General features: G+C 51.8%; 2 protein-coding genes and 1 non-coding gene across 3 annotated transcripts; 1 reads left to right on the forward strand and 2 right to left on the reverse strand.

Moving 5' to 3' along the window:
* Positions 1 to 7,036: 7,036 nt before the first annotated feature.
* On the forward strand, positions 7,037 to 7,141 carry J4E93_009882. Its single transcript has one exon. It is a non-coding gene; the product is annotated as a tRNA-Lys (tRNA).
* A 2,076-nt stretch (positions 7,142 to 9,217) lies between these two features.
* Positions 9,218 to 9,912, reverse strand: J4E93_009883 (uncharacterized protein; the record flags this gene model as incomplete). The annotated part of the gene is given in 2 exon segments (XM_049347771.1): positions 9,218 to 9,705; positions 9,723 to 9,912. 2 exon segments carry the CDS (start codon positions 9,910 to 9,912, stop codon positions 9,218 to 9,220), a joined length of 678 nt encoding a protein of 225 aa, XP_049195000.1.
* Positions 9,913 to 12,065: 2,153 nt separating this feature from the next.
* J4E93_009884 (uncharacterized protein) lies at positions 12,066 to 12,980 on the reverse strand (the record flags this gene model as incomplete). Its single annotated transcript, XM_049347772.1, has 1 exon — positions 12,066 to 12,980. One exon carries the CDS (start codon positions 12,978 to 12,980, stop codon positions 12,066 to 12,068), a length of 915 nt encoding a protein of 304 aa, XP_049195001.1.
* Positions 12,981 to 13,188: the final 208 nt, after the last annotated feature.

Raw genomic sequence — 13,188 nt, forward strand, 5'->3', positions numbered from 1 at the left:
CGCCTAGAGGGCACGCTGTCTGTGTCACGATGGCGATCAGCCTGGTCATTGTTTATTGATGATATGGCGAAACTTGGATCTGCAATAGCCGCGACATTGCTCGTCGCTCGTCACAGCCCAAAGTCAAATTGGACTGAGCCGCGCCGCCCTTGCTTCGGCCCGGCTTCCTGTTCACCGTCACGAACTCTGTGTGCCTGACATCCTGCTGCGCCGCTGCTCGTCACAGGAGATCACCAAGGGCATGCGGTACTCGAGGGCGCTGCCCCATGAGGGCCTACCCTTGCGCCATATAGGCCAGGGCGCAGGCAACGTGCATCGTGCGTGCATCGTGGCGAGCACACCCACCCTCCGTCGTGCGTCGTGGGATCGCGGGCGAGACTCGACGGCTGCAGACGCCGCTCAGCCTTATGACTCGAGCTGCGAACTCAACACCAACAGCTGCCCCCGCGCAACGCAATCTCGACGCTCGCGGTTTCAGCAGGGCAGAGCACGAGTCGGGCGGCGAGGCTTTTCGCAGACACTGACACTGACAATAGTGAGCGACGCCACTACGTCATGCTAGCTGAAAGTTACCGCACTTCCCCGCGCGCCGTTTTGCTCCTGCTCCAGGCGTCCTCGCCCTCGCCCCTCGCTGCTCAATATGCGTTGCATCAGCATCACTCAACCACCATGCAAGCCTTGCCAGATGACTCCGGGAAGCGGCCTCGCCAATCGTCCCTCGGCCGTCGCTCAGCAATCATCACCACCGGATTGCGCGGGCTCAATCAGCGCAGCACAACGCGGCCCCGGTCGCTCCAGCAGCTTGCATTGTTGACGCTCACTATTACCACTGATTTCAAAGTCCTCTGATCATCCGGATGCTAAAAACAACATTCATCCCTGAAAACGGCGGAAGGCGACGCTCTATCAGGCACCCGCAGCGCTACCCCGCGACCAAGTCGGTCTGGAGGTCGATGCGTTGGCATGTTAGCGCCTGCGAGTGGTCATCTGAAGCCAGCCTTGACGAGTCAACTTGGAGATGCTTCAGCCTCATGTACGAGGAACTCCGCCACGCCAAAGGGCTCCCTGGCAATATCTGGCTCAACCGCTTACATCCCTCGTCCTGTGACTGTGATTATCGCTTCCGTTGGCGGCTTCGGTTCAGTATCACTCCAGGCCTCCTGTCTCCGCAGTCTCATTTGCTGCCCCCGTGGGGGTCCCGTCACATGAACACCTATCGTCACACTTTGGTGACGTCCCTTCTCGCCAATGCCGCTGCGTGCAGATCTGATGTCTGCGTCTGCCTACGCGTCGAACGGATCTCGGGATGCTGGTGTCGCTGAGGCGAGGCAGAGACAATCAATTGCCGCTGATCAGGTCGGCGAGAGCGCCGTCAAAATGTCGTGCTTGAGGTCGTGGCCGCGGAAGTCTTTCCCATTGCCTGGATGTAGAGTCCCACACGCAGCGCCATCGTTCCGTCAATACTTCCCGCATTACACATACTTTAATCACAATACTCGGCTTGCGCACCTAATGTACGAGAGGATTCGGTCATACCAATGGCTTATTGGCCTTGAATGCAGCCATTGGCACTGCCCATAGCTCAGCAGGGCACATGGGAGTAGCAACACCAGAACCAAGGCACTACGACTTCTCTGTCGTTGTAGTGACACACCACCTCATACAAGGGAAAAACTGAACACCCAGGAGCCTACGTCGCCGTTCGGCCACCAACTTCGCAAGCTTTTATCTTGATGTAGGCTCTTAGGTGTTCGGTTCTTCCCTTGAATGGGGTGATTCTCTTTGCTTCCTGTCGATTCTCGTCCCTAGTCTTCAACCGTACCCCGACCCTCTGCCTACACATCAGCCTAGCGGTGTACCATCATGCTTCATCCGGTGGTATTCTTTACATCAGGCGCGCGGTGCAAACGGCACCCCACAATCTACTTTTTATCAGTTCAACCGTCATATCACTAACTCGAAATAGTAGGAGCAGACACAGGAACACTTGCGCTTTGACTGTTTACAGATGCATCACCTGTCTCCAACACGTTTGAACGCCAGCTATCCCCGCTCAAACCTCAAAACTTGCCAGCGCATCGCCCAAGCGCGCTCATACCGTCTGTTGACCTTCACGATAGTTGGCTCTTAGTCGGTAAGATCTTCGGTAGTGGCTCTGACTCCGGGACATTGCCCTAGCCTAGCGTCAATTACCCCAGGCTTCGCTGGCATGTTTCAGTCAACACCATCGCGATATGAAAGGGCCGTTTGACGACAATCAGGATATTTACATTCCCGAATGATCGCGATCTCTCGATCGTGTCTGCGATTAACGGGCGCATCAGGTTGATCACGATCAGTCTCATGATGCCAGGGCAGACCTGCAAAGATCGAGATCAGGCATGCACCATCTTTTTTCCGAAGTCTCGGTAGATGGACACCTGCTCCACTCCATAGAGGCGCCACGGTAGTATGCAGCCCTAAATCACCCACATGTCCATCGCATTCACAGATGTACGTCATTGCTCACCAGCCTCTTTTGTCGCCCTGATTTCTTTAACGTTATGAAAGCGAACGACAACAGCGATCTTGCGGTTTTCGCCGTGCTGATGCATGCTCTAGCCTCCAGCTATTGACATAGCAAGCCGAGGCATTTGCATGACGGCGCTATCGAAGCTCAACCAACTTGGGGTCCAAGAGGCGGGGGAGACATGGCGCTGGACAAGCGGAACAACCCCCGGCCACTCTTCGACAACACCGAGGCTTCTGAAGATACGAGCACATGGACACCGTGCTGCTCCTAGCACTGCCCGTGAAGATGGACGGTCCTCATGCCGTGCAGAGACCTGTTGCGACAAGCTCCGATGCGCGCGGCGATGACGATATCGAGAGTACCCCGGACATTTGCTCAAGAAGGTAAGTCAGGATGACCAAACACCACGAAAAGCAAGCGATCATACGCAACGGTTATCACGAACCAAACAATAACACGGCGATCTTGAGACTTGAGGCAAGCATGATGCAAACCGTTTCTCAGGAACGGCACCCATTGAACCGGTGCTGTGCGTTAAATCTACGATTCGATCGAGAGGCGAGTGACAACCTTGGTACACTACCGGTAGAACAAAACCTTGGAGACTATCCCCAGACCCCAGATTTACGTAGTATCGGATGGCGCTCCCGGAAACAGCATAACGCTGCTCATTATTTGTTACGCCTCATTTCTTTTCTTTGATGTTTCATTACACGTCCCTGCAGGGCGGCTTGAAGTCTGCCAGAAGGTTCGGGAGTTCGTCGTGGTCAGCTGTCTCCTGATCTTGCAGCGGGCACGTCTTCCCCGCCGTCGTCGCAGGCATGCGCTTGCTGCTTCAGCTGTTCCCACGCGACGCATCCTTGCGTAGCGTGCGCCTCAGCAATACACTGCGTGCGGCACCGCTCTGCTCACCCATCAGCTTACAGACATTATTAAGAATCTGGTGACTCACTATGCTGCGGAGCAAGGACGAGCCTACGACCAGAAGTCAGCACACTATCGACAGAGGCCGTCTCGGGTATCTTCGGATACTCAGACGTTCGGCGCAATACAGCTCGGATGAAGCACTTTCCAGAACTCATTTTGCGCATCATGCCTTACTGCCTTACCTCATGATCCTCCTGGTCTGCAGACCCGGCCCCGCACGTGTCAAAACAACGAAGATGGACCGAAGTACCCTGAAAATCAGACAGCAATAGTCGGCGAGAACACCGCTCCATGGCGCGATTGTCCACCAATCCGCGTTCTTGCTATCTCGTGCCGATTATATCGCGGAACGTTGCTTAGCTTCCCCACGAACGCCGCTTACCCCGCAAGGACTCAAGTCGAGCGGTTAGCTAAACAGAACAGGCAATTCCCGCCCAAGCACTGATTCACGACTGACAAACAGAGTTTGGAGCGAAGGTTTTGAGATGTCAGGTGTGCTGTTGAAACTGTGGAACTGGTGGTTACACTTCCCCAGACTGGCAACCCCGGACGTCGCAGGTTGCTCAAATCCATACGTGTCAAGGGTACCACTCCACACGCCCTGTAACTTCGACCCTCGACGCGAAGACCCTTTTCGCATCAGTTGCTTCCATGGTTGTTCGCTGCATCAAAGATGCTGTCATCAATGCGCCTCACTTGCCAGAAGCCGCGAGATCCTGGTCGCGAACCTGTTACAATCTGGAGACAATGGGTCGCAACACATCAAGCATATCTCTTATCTGGGGTGAACCTGCTCGAGCTTCGTCATGGAGTCTGGGATCTATGACGTACACACCGGATCCAATGCAGGTACCAAGGCCCAAGACGTCGATCATGAAGTTACTAGATTGGGTAAACCGGGTCAAACCTCTCCCCAGGCAGGCTAAATGCAGAACACTGGTAAATTACAGCGCGAAAGATATGTCTTTGTCAGCCTCAGGGTTGTTCAGCTCCCCAGCACAAGACATGTTGCGGCAGGAATGTTGGCTTGCTTCAACAGAGCTGCTCATACGTCACACAAGAAATCCAACAAGATCGCGCTGACGAAATAGCGATGGTAGTTTGCTGATTGGCATGGCTAGGCCTCACCACCAATATCGATGTTTCTCTCAACAAGACCTCTGGTGCCCGCAAGTGGTGTGGAGTCGTTATCGCCAGCGCCAACAGCCCCTCCGCTCCACCGGATCGATTGGCTACGAGCGGATCTCAGCCCTTTTCGCCTTTTACCATCGTCACACACAAGCGAAGATTTTCTAGAAGCCCCAGAGAATATTACATCGTTTACGTCTAGAGCTATTTGGCATCGCCGCACAACAAGCTTTTTTATAATTCCGGTGGCCATTAGAGACGAGTCTTCCGTATTCGGCACTCGCGAGGCTGGCGACGCGTTGACGCGCATGCGTGCAGGGTGTTGAATGTATCGATTGAGCTGATTCATGCGTCATTGTGTTCGCATTGGGTATGGAGTATGCACAAATCACACAATCGTATCCATTTCCTCATGAACAGCGTCACTCATGCGCAGCTGTCGACGCTGCAGCACATTCATGTCGGTAAATCCGACGGACGCTGACTTGCGAACGCATGCATGCATGAACCGAGTTTCACGTGCCAAACCTGCGCGGGCGCGCATGTGTGCGGTGCTTGCCGAGCTCCACCGACACGCAAGCAACGCAAGTTCACGAGCGCAGCCAGGGTTATTGTTTCAACAGAATCAAAATGGCAGGTACGTACCTGCATTGCTACCCAAAGCACTGTTACATCGGACGTGATATCTGCACGAGTCTGAATGAAGAGGAGTTTTTTCTTTTCTTTAGTTGGTTTTGCAAGTCACATTGTCATGATCCTTCCCCATCAAAGTAAAGCTCGCATGCAAACCCTCGGTTTCTACTCGCTCTACAAGGATCAATATCTCCACCTGGGGGGCGTAAATCCTCGCATAGTTCCCGTTGTTCTTTTGCTGTCACATGTCTGGCTGTACTCCGCAGTTAAGGGTTGCAGATGCGCGGACGAGAATAATTCTCAATCTCACCCGTACATTTCCGATACAAAGATCCACTGTAAAGCGCACAACGAGTAGTTCCCGCGAGTCCAGAACTTCTCGGTTATTTCTGTACATGTGGATATGGCATGGAGATGAAATGCCATGTTCCATGTCCGCAGCTGACAGCGTCGTGACCCACAACGGTGAATGCTCGGCTCGAGCCTCTGGAGTATCTGAGCCACAGCCATTTTTCACCGCCACGCAAGCGGTGGTTTGAGGGGCAACGTTACACCGGTATCAACTTACTCGCAACGAGTCTAGTTTATCTTTCGTTCGTTTAGACTGCGATGGATGCTAGTGAGCTACTCCTTCCGGCATGGTAAGACAACGATAGTCTATCCTCGGAGGCTCGGCTCGGTTTCTCAGTAGTCCCAAGCGAGTGAACCCAGAGCCCTACAAACCACCGATGCCAGCTAACCTCCGATGCTCTGCCTCCGGCTTACGCCTGCTCTACGCTTAGACGAACGTGTTCGGCGTATCGAAAAACAACGGCAACTATACGCAAGTTCCCAGCCTATCCCAATCCTCCCGAGAATAATCGCGCGGTGAATCGCATGTGGCATGTACTCTCACACGCCTTCTAGACTCTGCATTAGCGCCGCTTCGAGAAGAAGCATCACCCTCGCATAATGCAGACTGCATACATTACAACCACCAACACGACCTCCGCGCCGCTAGTTTTCACCGGCCGGGAATATCGAAGCTTGTTAACCTAAGCCCCCATCGCGAACCACCGTTGCCATCGCTGTCTCATCTCGACTCCGAAGTGGCTGGACTGTGGATACAGCAAAGTCTTTTGCTTCGGGGTCGCGTGCGATGCCACGCTATCGAACGATAGCTGGTGTAAGAACCCTTGCCCGTGCCGACTCCGAACGAATGAAAGGTGAGACGATGGGAATTGACACTACTGGATATTGGATATGGAGGCGGCTGTAATCGGGGGTCGGAGGAAGGTGTTGAGGCTCTGCGGGTACGTGCATGGCCTCCGATGTGGGTCCTGTCGGTGTCGCGAATTGAGTATTGGAGTGTTCGCTTGGGTGGTGCGTAGGGTTTGGGTGTAGTGCTGACCTGCTGTGAACTGTTGAGGTATTGTATTTTTTGATAGTGAGCATGTGCGTTTTTGTTACGCGCAAGGGTAAGACAGCGATAGCGAAGGTGGTATGTGTTGTGATGGATTGTGTATCTGTGCCTGAGGCTAGGTATTGAAGGTGTGTAAGTGGGGTATAGTTGTTACTACCTCTGCTTTCCATTCGCGCGTATTGCTCACTTGTAGCATTGCCATGTGTACATGCCATGTGCTCGCATATCAACATGATGTTCGCTCCATGTTGGAATACCTTCCCTGAGTGTAGCCGTATATCCGCCGAAAGAGAAAAAACTTCATCCTACCTCTACCACGCCCAACTTGACCACTTCACACCAGATACTACAAGCCTCCTGCTCCCGTAGTGCTTCATTCCAGCACTCACAACAGTCAATCAGTAAACGTTAATTTTCCCGAAGCCAATATATCAGCCCGGCTAGCTCAATCGGTAGAGCGTGAGACTCTTAGCTTTCACGTCCTCACTAGACTCGATTGGTTCATCTCAAGGTTGTGGGTTCGACCCCCACGTCGGGCTTACAGTTCATGGCACATTGCATCCTCGATGAGCCAACAACTTTTTTTTGGCGGTTGAGGGTGATGGTGTTGTGATGTTGATATTTTTTTAGGCTTGAGTGAATGCCAAGCAACGAAGCGAGAGAAAGATGGTAAGAAGCAGCGGGGAAATGATGGAACACTAGAACATGTATGACTACTGTATGAAAGGAGTAGGGGGAAGGAAGCGGATAGAAATGCTGGTCGTTGAGTCTGGTGCATAATGTGGTATGCATGGTACTGTCTACTGCGTGCGCCGACTACGAGCACCAAGAAGTATAGGTAGACCACTTGATACTGCGCGCTTTCATGACTTCGCTCCTACAGTGTAGTGTTTAGAAAATAGCAAGAAAAAGAATCTCGCGTCACTGGATCGGGCGTTGGAGTGCAGGTGGTGATGCTTGCCAGGATCGACAACATCCACAAGATCGCGTTATGTCATCTCCCCTTGTATTGAGAATTGTCAAAGGTTTTGGACTGTATTCGTACGTGGCTTGAGTACCCTGTGCGTCTTCTTTTCTTCCTTGCAACTCAAAAACCTTGCTTCTGTTAAACGCATGTCGCAAACGCAATCTTCTTGGAACGTTCCGCGAAACCATGTGTGAGCCGCCTACTTCGTCTTCTGATCGCACGACACGAAGTGGGCGATATCTTGTACCAATCCAAGTACTGCGCGAAGAATCATCCAGCGAACAAGTTCAGTTCAAGTTGGGGGTTTTTGGAGAGCACTCACGACAGAACAGCGTTGTGTAGAAGAATGGACATTCTTCTACTCTATCTACTATCTACACCGATACCACAACTCCCTCCCCTTCTCCAACCCTCCAACCCTCCATCTCCATCCATTTCCATCCATCTCAAAACCCCGTCCCGCCCACCCCAAACTCCATCCAACACATATCACAAGTCCCTCACTCCCACCCTCAGCAAGGGACCAACAATCTCCTGCGAGAAGACACCTTCTCGCAGCTTCTCAGCTTCTCGTGACTGCCGTAGCAGTAGCTCCGCCCGATGAAACGCTGACGCTCCCAAGTGTGTGGAATTGTCAGCCAAGGGATCCGTAGATTCTTGTCTCAGTCAAACCACGCAAACCGGCGTAGCACTGCTCGTAAGCAGCTTTTGCGTACGCCCTGAGGTGTGCAATCGTTTGAGCTGAAAGATTCAAAAAGCTTGTCCCTGGAGCGAAGCGACACCCATACCCCCTCAAGTACATATCCGCACGACTGGCTACCGTTCCCAAGTGTGTGGGACAGATCAGCCAAGATGCGTGAGTCCATGTCTTGTCAATCATCCAACCCTTGGTATTCTCGCTTATTACTCCGAGTGTACGAAGCAATGAGCATCCTCGCTTGTTACTCCGAGTGTGCGAAGTAATGAGCATCCTCGCTTATTACTCCGAGTGTGCGAAGTAATGAGCTGCAGTAACGGTAGAAGCTTCTCCTTGGAGCGAAGCGACATCCGGAAGATTGTGGTTGTAGGTGTTCAAAGAAAGTGTGTTCCTTGGACACCACACCGAAAAACCATGTGGTACAAAGCTTGTCCCTAAGGCCAAGCGACCGCCGTAACGGTATGACCTTGAACCACCTCACTCTCTCACGTCAGCGTGGAAGAGCGAGGAGTAAAACCGCAATTGAGTCGTCTATGCAAACAAGAGCGACGATCGCGGCTTTGAGTTCAAGGTAAGGAAAAAGAGAAGAGAACGGAGGGAAGGCGCGAACGGGTTTATATAGGCAGTGTGGGCGCGCGGTGAGAGATTGATCCGGCGCCGGGGCTGAGTAATGGGTGGCGATGACGCGCGTTGGACAGGTTGGAAGGGCGTGGACGTTCTGTTTGCGGAAGGAGCGCGGATTTTGAGGCACTGGCGTGGTGGTGAAGGTGAGTGACCGGATAGCGCGGGGACGCGCCGACAACGACGCGCGCAGGGAAAGATCAAGTGAAGGGGATCACCAGGTTTTGTTCAATTTCAGGCAGGAGACGACAATAATAAAATACAGTACAAAGAAATGATATTTGGTAGGTGTAGCCGTCCGGCTGCCCTTTTGGGTGTTATGTACTTCGTCTAATCAGGCCTAATAGCCTCCAGCTGATCCTCCCATATTTGAGAAGTAAGCTCATCCCTTCGCATTTCGAGCGGCCCCATACTGGAGAACATTACCGATACCCTACACTCCCTATCCAGTAGATCTTGCATCTTTGGATACATCTCCTTCAGATCCGTTAATACAAATCGCCTGTAATTGTCGTGATACGTGGGAAGTGACGAAAAAGCTGCATCAAAGTCGAATACGACACGCGTTAGCTTGGGCAGATCTTTGAGGTTATCGAGATCGCCGGTCTTGATGTTATATGCTTTTGCTTCTCCCCTGTATATAGAGAGGACGCTCTCCGTAGTCGTAATCCTGATGATCCTGATCTTGCGCACCCACTCTCGCGGTGGTACGCCGTAGCCGAACCGCGGATCGTTGAGAAAGTCAGGGACGAGACGACATTCGACGAAGGAGAACGTTGTATTGCGGTACCAAGCCTCGATAAGCTCGGAGTAGAAGGCTTGCCGGAGTATTCACGATCCCAGAGGTGCTCGCAGGCAATGGTGGTGCGATTCGTGAACCCTGCGGGGAGCATGGGCTTGACACCGATTTCGGAACAAAAGAGGAAACTTGCCAGCACCTCCTTATCAATCCTCACGATTGACTCCCCGATGATGTATTGGTATATCATGTCGCGAAGCTCGCGGGGTAGTTTGTCGCCGACCATAGTGCAGATGGGGAGACACTGCGCCGCTGCATAGCGCCTCGTACGGTCGTCGATTTCCCTAGCAATATTGCGGGCTTCTTCCTGGAGTCTGAACATTTCTTGGTATCGACCGGTTTCGTGAGAAGGCTCTTTGACTGGACAACTGTTGCGTAGACAGAAGATATGATTCTCGGCGTTCAGTTCACCGACGCGCGCGTCTACAATCCGCTTGAGGACTTTCAGCTTCTTTAACTCGCTATTGGAGGTCAGTCGTTGCTCTTTCCTGACCAGGTGGTGCGTACATTTGAAGATACTCCCGGTCTTCTTCGGCAGTGACGGATACAATAGTTTCGCGAGCGACACTTGGTTTTTCATGCTTTGATGTAGCCGCCTGCTCGAATTTTCTGTCAGGCTTCGTCAGTTGCCGCTAGTAAAATTCGTATGATGAGACTTACACCTTCCCAGCAGGGAGTCGCGCATCGCTAAGAACTTGAGTTGGCTCCGCTTTTGGAAGGATGCTGTCGGGACTCGTTGACATAGTGCTATACTGTGAAGTTGAGTGCGAAATTGATGAATTGATAGCAAGTGCGGGTGGTGACGAAATAAAGCACTTGTACTACTTTGGAGTGTAAGCTATAACATCTAGGTAGGTACAATCCAGGCAACAAGCAAGTAATGAAAAGCCATAGCCGTAAGCGACACCCTGCGCTACTCAAGTGCGAATCGGCGCGTCGCCTCCTCGACCTTATCAGTCCAATCTTGTACAGTAATCTCTTCGCGCACTACCACAAACTTTATGTTGCACAAGCCTAACCTGGAACGGATTATGGGCCTGAACCCCAAGTGTGGCTGTCTCCAATTCTGCAATGTGGGAAACATGCATGCTGCATTCCCCATGTAATCTTCCACCGAATCACCCGCTTCTATACGCTCCTGGAGATTCTCTAGGACGATCGTGAAGGTAGCGGGCCAATTGAGACTGTATTTGAGCAACTGCACTTTTCGCGCCATTTCCGCCTGTTCAGCAGTGTCTCCAGTAATCCGTACGTTCATCTCGAAATTTTTGATGTGATCGCGCGGTCTCAGGTTGGTGCCCCAACAAAACCTTTCGACAGACTTGTCGATGAGGGCGGGATTCTTGACGAGGAAGGTACTGGATTCGTACCACGCCTTAACTAGCTCGAGCCTTGTTGGGTCGTCGATAGTAAAGTAGTTGGGCTTTAGTAGGCATTCGTATGGTCAACGCGTTCTCTTGTTCGGTTCCGTCATGGAAGGAACGATGGTGCGGTCCTTGTGGTGCACCTTATAAGTGTCCAACTGGACGCGTTGATCCTGCCAGATGAACCCATATACCATCTTACGAAGTTCTATGGGCAGGCGGCCTTCTATATCCCGAAGCAATTCACGGCAAGGTCTTGCCTCATGGTTCGAGATGAGACGGGTGACCTCGGGTTGCGTTCGGTCAATTTCATTCTGGGCCATTCCTCGAGCTGTGAAAATTGCATGGTCACTTTCGCTTGTTGAAAGCGAGTCCATGCTTTCGCTTCCCAAGAGATCATTAAGAGCGCTGACAACCGGATAACAGACACGTAGTCGATCCGATGCGCTACCTGATATTAATGACTGCCTCTGAGATAACGCAAGGGTGCCACATACCGGTGAAGGTTCTCTTCGTATTCTTCTTGGGCCTCGTCGGTGTACACGGGAATTCTGCCCAAGATTGATGAACCTATTTGGGGTCTTTTTCCCAGTTAGCTGCTAAGGTCTGGAGGTTTATCACTGTTACTCACTGTTGTGCCATCTTATGCCACGCAGTATAGTTAATCCTAAAACTATGTGGCTATTTCTAGAACTTAAATTGTGAGCAGATGAAATGCTCCATGAACAAAAATGTTGGGGGGGAGTGCGAGTTTAAGTAACAACGGGGCGCATCCAAACACTTGCGTATTGGCGTCAGATATGACTGTGGTGTACCTTGGTAGTTGAGATGAGATTTCATTGAGAACCATGGTTGCGATACACTGAAGCCAACCTTGGAAGGCTTACATTCGACACGTGACGGCGTCCGATAGCCTATAGCCGCCCTCTGCATTGAGACGAGAATTTTGCGGTTGGACGCAATTTTACCTGTGGGCGAGTCGTGCAATGCGAGAGTTCCAACCATCGCCACTGATCTAGTCAACATACGGGTCCGCGTACTGGTCCAAGTAGTCCGAATCATAATTACCATCCTCATCGAACATGCGATCATAGTCCGAATCATCTTCATCTGTGAAGTACTCACGCGACATGAGCGTTTTGCGTTCCTCAATAGCCGCGTGAATCTTCTGTGCCCACCCTTCCACAGTAGTCTCCTCCGGTTCTACCAGGAATGTCAGGTCACACTCCAATTTCACGATAACCTTGTATCCGGCAATTGTCAGGCGCCGCAGTACTGGGAATAGCCATCCCGCGAATCCCGCATATTCTTTCATTGTAGGAACATACGGGTCCATCAAGTCAGATCCCTCCGGAATGAGATCCCATAAACCGATGGCAATGGTAGCACTCTTTTCGAGTACGAAGAGAGAGTTGAGCTGTTGCGAGTAGCCGGTCTGATTGACCGTGAGGTCGTGTTCAGGCATCGCTATTTCTACTTTTCGTACATGCTTCAGTGGTTCGAAGCCAGCACTCCATTGAGACCGAGAGTGAAAGGTTTTGATGGTGTTGGCTTCTCCGATATAGAAGGTAGAACTGCTGTACCACGCTGTGATCAACTCTTGCCTTATGACAGGGTAGTCTTCGAAATAGCCAGTTGGTTTCAGTAGATAGCTGTAAGGGATAGACCTTTCTTTTAGCCAGTCTAGGGGATGATCGATGGGGCCGGAGTTTCCGCTTTCTTCTCTTACCAAGACACGTGAGTCTTGAAACATGTATCCATAGATTATATCGCGGACTTCCCTGGGTAGGGGTACAGGGCCATCTTGCATCTCCTGGCACAGCCGATGATAGCGAGGAGCTTCGCGAACCATGATGCAACGATCAATTTCTTCCAAGGTCCGTTTGATGGCGGTTATAGCGCTACGTTTCGCTGCGTGAAACGCATCCATCTCTGACTTTGGTGTATAGTCTATTACGCTGCCGTACATGCGATGCGAAGCCAAGATTCCTTTGTAGGCTTTCAGTCGTGACGCCGCCCTATGGGAAGTTAACAATGGTTTTGTTCGTGGTGAAGACTTGCTACGTACTGTCGAAGGTAGACGCAAAACTCTGTCTCATAGTCATCGTCCATAAGATCTGGACGTCCTATAAGGTATG

This window comes from Alternaria ventricosa (genome assembly GCF_023758065.1).
Source record: "Alternaria ventricosa strain BMP 2768 chromosome Unknown scaffold_25, whole genome shotgun sequence".
In the NCBI taxonomy this organism is placed as follows: domain Eukaryota; kingdom Fungi; phylum Ascomycota; class Dothideomycetes; order Pleosporales; family Pleosporaceae; genus Alternaria; species Alternaria ventricosa.